General features: G+C 41.1%; 2 protein-coding genes across 2 annotated transcripts; one reads left to right on the top strand and one right to left on the bottom strand.

Moving 5' to 3' along the window:
- Positions 1 to 42: 42 nt before the first annotated feature.
- LOC105570749 lies at positions 43 to 2,114 on the top strand (the record flags this gene model as incomplete). The annotated part of the gene is made up of 3 exons (XM_012028190.1): positions 43 to 988; positions 1,048 to 1,536; positions 1,609 to 2,114. Coding segments are annotated over 3 exons (1,941 nt in total), but the record flags the coding sequence as incomplete, so codon positions are not given.
- A 280-nt stretch (positions 2,115 to 2,394) lies between these two features.
- On the bottom strand, positions 2,395 to 4,047 carry LOC105570748. The gene has a single exon (XM_012028189.1). It carries the CDS (start codon positions 4,045 to 4,047, stop codon positions 2,395 to 2,397), a length of 1,653 nt encoding a protein of 550 aa, XP_011883579.1.
- Positions 4,048 to 4,426: the final 379 nt, after the last annotated feature.

Here is a 4,426-nt window from a genome sequence, read left to right as displayed (position 1 = left end):
CTTCTCACCGCTAAGTCCTCTCAGCCCTGCTTCCAACCGCAGCGGTCCAGCGAGCTCTCCCAAAGGAGAATCGCTAACAGTATATTAGCTCTTCAGGCTTATGAGAAATCTCATCATGGCAAATTTATTCAGCAAACACGACAACAAACGGCTAAAGTACATTTTCAAGGAAAGTCTAAAGATTTAGCATCCAACAACAATAATTCTTGTTGTGTGATATGCTCAGAGAAGCACTTTACTCCTAACTGTCTTCAATATAGTAATAAAACTGTTTCTCAAAAGAAAGCTCTCATCGTTAAACACAAATTGTGTTACAATTGTCTTGGGTTACATCGAGTTTCGTTTTGTAAAACAACTAAAAGATGTAAGAAGTGTGGGCAAAAACACCACACTTCAATTCACAATGCAAACGTTTCAACGAATGAAAATAAGAAGGCTTCTGAAGTAAAAGACAACCTTTCGTCAACAGTTACTAAACCTGAAGCTAAGGTTTTGCACTCCTCTGTAAAAAATCCATTGATGGTATCTCAAGTGTTATTAGCTACAGCGCAAGTTGTACTTATATCAGAAAATGGTCGAATTACAAAGGTTAGAGCTCTTATAGATCAAGGCTCTGAAATTTCTATAATAACAGAACGGGTTGTGCAACGACTTCAACTTCCACGAAGTCCTTCATCACTGTCGTTAATAGGGATTAGCGCTCAAAAGTCTAACAAGACTCGAGGCCTTATTTCGTTCACACTTAAACCACATTTTGATTCTAATATTGAATACTTAGTTTCAGCTCATATTCTGCCAAAGCTTACTTCTTCGATTCCCTCTACTCAACTTGATAAGGCATCATGGCCTCATTTAAGCGAACTTAAACTTGCAGATCCAGAATTTGCAAAACCCGGATCAATCGATCTAATATTAGGTGCCGATGTATACGGACAGATAATAGAAGAAGGCATAATAAAGGGAGCTTCTAATACACCTATTGCTCAATGTACGAGATTAGGATGGATCGTTTCAGGCTCAACAAATTCAAAAGATACCACTTCAAAGTCCATGGATATCACGTTACTGTCGATGAGGATCTGTACGCTTTAATAAGGAAATTCTGGGAATTGGAAGAAATTCCAACATCAAATACTACTGTCTTATCTCCCAACGAACAAGAATGTGAAAACCATTTTAAAACTACACATATGAGGGATTTAAATGGAAGATACAATGTCAAACTTCCTTTTAAAGAATCAACAGATAAACTAGGAGATTCTAAAATAAAAGCTGCACAACTAGTTAAAAGTTTATTCAATAGATTTACTGCTCGACCTGATTACGCTAAATATTATACTGAATTCATTAATGAATATGAGAACCTGGGTCATATGCAAAGGGTTCCAGATTATCAAGTTGAGCCTGAGCGATCTTATTACCTCCCACACCATGGAGTGTGGAGAGAACAAAGTCTTACAACAAAATTGCGAGTAGTCTTCAATGGCTCTAGTCTAACAACGTCAGGCGTTTCCCTCAATCAATTGCTTCATGCAGGCGCGAAGTTACAGCTAAATTTATTTGACGTTCTCATTTGGTTTAGGGTGTTTTGATACGTTTTTTTTTCAGACATTGAGAAAATGTATAGACAGATAATGGTCCATCAGGATAATTGGGATTATCAAAGAATATTATGGATGAAGAAATTTAATGAGATAATTATTTTCGTTCTTACCACAGTCACTTACGGACTTGCATGCGCTCCATTCTTAGCATTACGCACATTCAATCAATTAATTTCTGACGAAGGAAACCGTTTTCCTCTTGACCTCCCTACAATGAAAAAGGGTAGATATGTTGACGACTTCTTTGGAGGTGCCGATACAGTCGAAGAAGCAAAAGCAGTTGTCAGTCAAGTTAACCAGCTCTGCATGGCGGGCGGTTTTAACTTACAAAAATGGGTCAGCAATAATCCAGACGTTCTTGAAGCTATTCCTTCTAGTAAACGAATTGATTTGCATTCCATTCAAATAGAGAACACGATAATCCATGCCCTCGGACTGTGCTGGCAACCATTGGTTGCTCTCGTGTGTGCTCGCAACTTATTTTCCAGTAAATGGCTTGGATTTTTATGAATAATGAATCGTGGAACGGATGTTGGTGTGTGAGTACGTCCGCTTTATTCTATGCGTTACAGCGATATGATTTCTTCTCCTCGTGGTCCGTTAACAACTCTTAGCCTTAAACTAGATGGCGACTTAAACATAAAACGCAACATAGAATGGCCACGTAACTAAAATATTGAATAACGCATGGCGGCACATACAAAATAGCCAATGACGATATCATAAAAGGAAATGAAAACTGATTGCTTAACAATACCGCCCGCCTTGAAAGCCTTGACTTTCAAAGGATTCAAACTTCTATTGGTAAAACGCAAATTTTAGACAAAGATCTCTGAAATACACCCGCACTTGTTTTGACGTTCACAACCCTAACTAGGCCATCTTTACCTGGATGGACTTTAATTACTCTGGCAAGCCGCCAGCGCATTGGCGGGACATTAGGGTCTCGTAAGATAACCATGGTATCTTTCTTTATCGTGTTTTCAACCTCCTTCCATTTGACTCTCTGTTGGAGTTGTGTCAAATACTCGACTGACCATCGCCTCCAAAAACTTTGCCTTATTTGCTCTAAGACCTGATATCGTTTAAGACGATTAACCTTGACGTCGGCAAGATCAGGCTCTAGTATGGAAACGAGCGGACGCCCGATTATAAAATGGCCGGGAGTCAATGCGTTAAAATCAGCGGGGTCTGTTGACATGGGCGTTAGTGGCCTTGAGTTTAATATTGCCTCCACTTGGACAACAACAGTGGTTAGTTCCTCAAAAGTCAAAGAAGTTGGACCAATAACCTTTGTCAGATGACCCTTGCAAGATTTAACTGCCGACTCCCATAAGCCACCCATGTGGGGCGATTGTGGGGGAATGAAATTCCATTTAATTGCGTGCTCTGACAAATAATCGTGAATCTCTACATTACTGGATTTGACCAGGCTGTACATCTCCTTCAGTGAGTTATTGGCTCCCACAAAATTCGTTCCATTGTCGGAGTGGATGCTAATTGGTTTGCCGCGCCTACCTATAAACCTTTTCAGCGCATTTAAGAAGGCTACTGTGCTGAGATCAGAAACGATCTCTAAATGTACGGCTTTAGTCACGAAGCATACGAAGATGCATAAGTATGCCTTATCTGTTTTATTGCGACTTATTCTAATAGTAAATGGACCCGCGTAGTCAACTCCGGTTTTGGCGAAAGGAGGCAAGGGAGTGATTCGCGACGCAGGTAGGCCTCCCATTAATTGCTTGAGTGGTAATGCACTGAAACGATAGCAAGTGAGACATTTATGGAGAATTCCCTTTATAGTGCCCTTTCCCGATATGGGCCAATACCGTGTACGTATTATTGCTAATAGAGTTTGTGTTCCTGCATGCAAATTTTTTAGATGTTCTTCCTTAACGATTAGTTTCGTGAGATGACGATCCTTCGGCAGGATTATAGGGTGCCTTTGATCATAATCCAGAGGAGCTTCTTGTAGTCTTCCTCCTACGCGTAGAAGAGCGTTGGTGTCCAAAAATGGACGAAGAGAGAGTATCTTACTTTTGCGTGATATTTCTCTTCCTTGGGAGAGCAGTTTGATTTCCTCGGCAAAGGCTTCTCCTTGTGTTAATCTGAGAATGACTTGCATGCTATATTGGAGTTCTTCCACTCGCAATGGTCCTTGTATTCTAGCCTCGCGATCCTTCCTTCCCTTTCTTGCATTGTGTGAAAAGCGAAGACAATAGGCGAATACCCGTTTGAGTCGGTTCAATGAAGAGAATTTGTCGATGATGTTTAATTTTTCTTCTGTCGAGACCGATAGAACGATGGTGGTGCGCTTTACCTCGGGTAATTCTTCGGGTCGGAGCAGACGTGGAGCATTTTTTGATACCACTTCGTACTCTTCTTGCAAGAACTTGGGACCAGTCCACCAAAGCATGGAGTTTTGAATTTCGTCGGGGTCCATTCCTCGGGAGATTACGTCTGCAGGATTAAGTTCGGAACGAATATGATGCCATTCTCCTCCCTCCGTTAACCTTTGTATCTCTGCAGTGCGGTTGGCGATAAAAGTTGACCATTGCTTGGGACTTCCTGCGATCCAGGACAAAACTATAGTGGAATCGCACCAGAAATGCAAACTATCGAATTTGGTGCTTAATGAATGAATAACTCGCTGATATAATTGGGATAACAATAAAGCGCCACAAAGTTCGAGTCTGGGTAACGATATGACCTTGAGTGGGGCCACCCGCGATTTTGCACACAATAGCCTGACATGATGTCTACAATCGAGGTCCGTGCTTCTTATGTAAATACAGGCACCATACGCTTGTTCGGAGGCGTCG

The sequence above is a fragment of the Vollenhovia emeryi genome, unplaced genomic scaffold, assembly GCF_000949405.1.
Source record: "Vollenhovia emeryi isolate VEMERY1.0 unplaced genomic scaffold, V.emery_V1.0 DF941921.1, whole genome shotgun sequence".
In the NCBI taxonomy this organism is placed as follows: Eukaryota; Metazoa; Arthropoda; class Insecta; order Hymenoptera; family Formicidae; genus Vollenhovia; species Vollenhovia emeryi.
This window is presented reverse-complemented; position numbering and strand designations above follow the sequence as displayed.

What these genes read in the sequence shown, in the direction of transcription:
- LOC105570748 (XM_012028189.1), bottom strand. Translation starts at nt 4,047, where the DNA reads ATGGACCCCGACGAAATTCAAAACTCCATGCTTTGGTGGACTGGTCCC.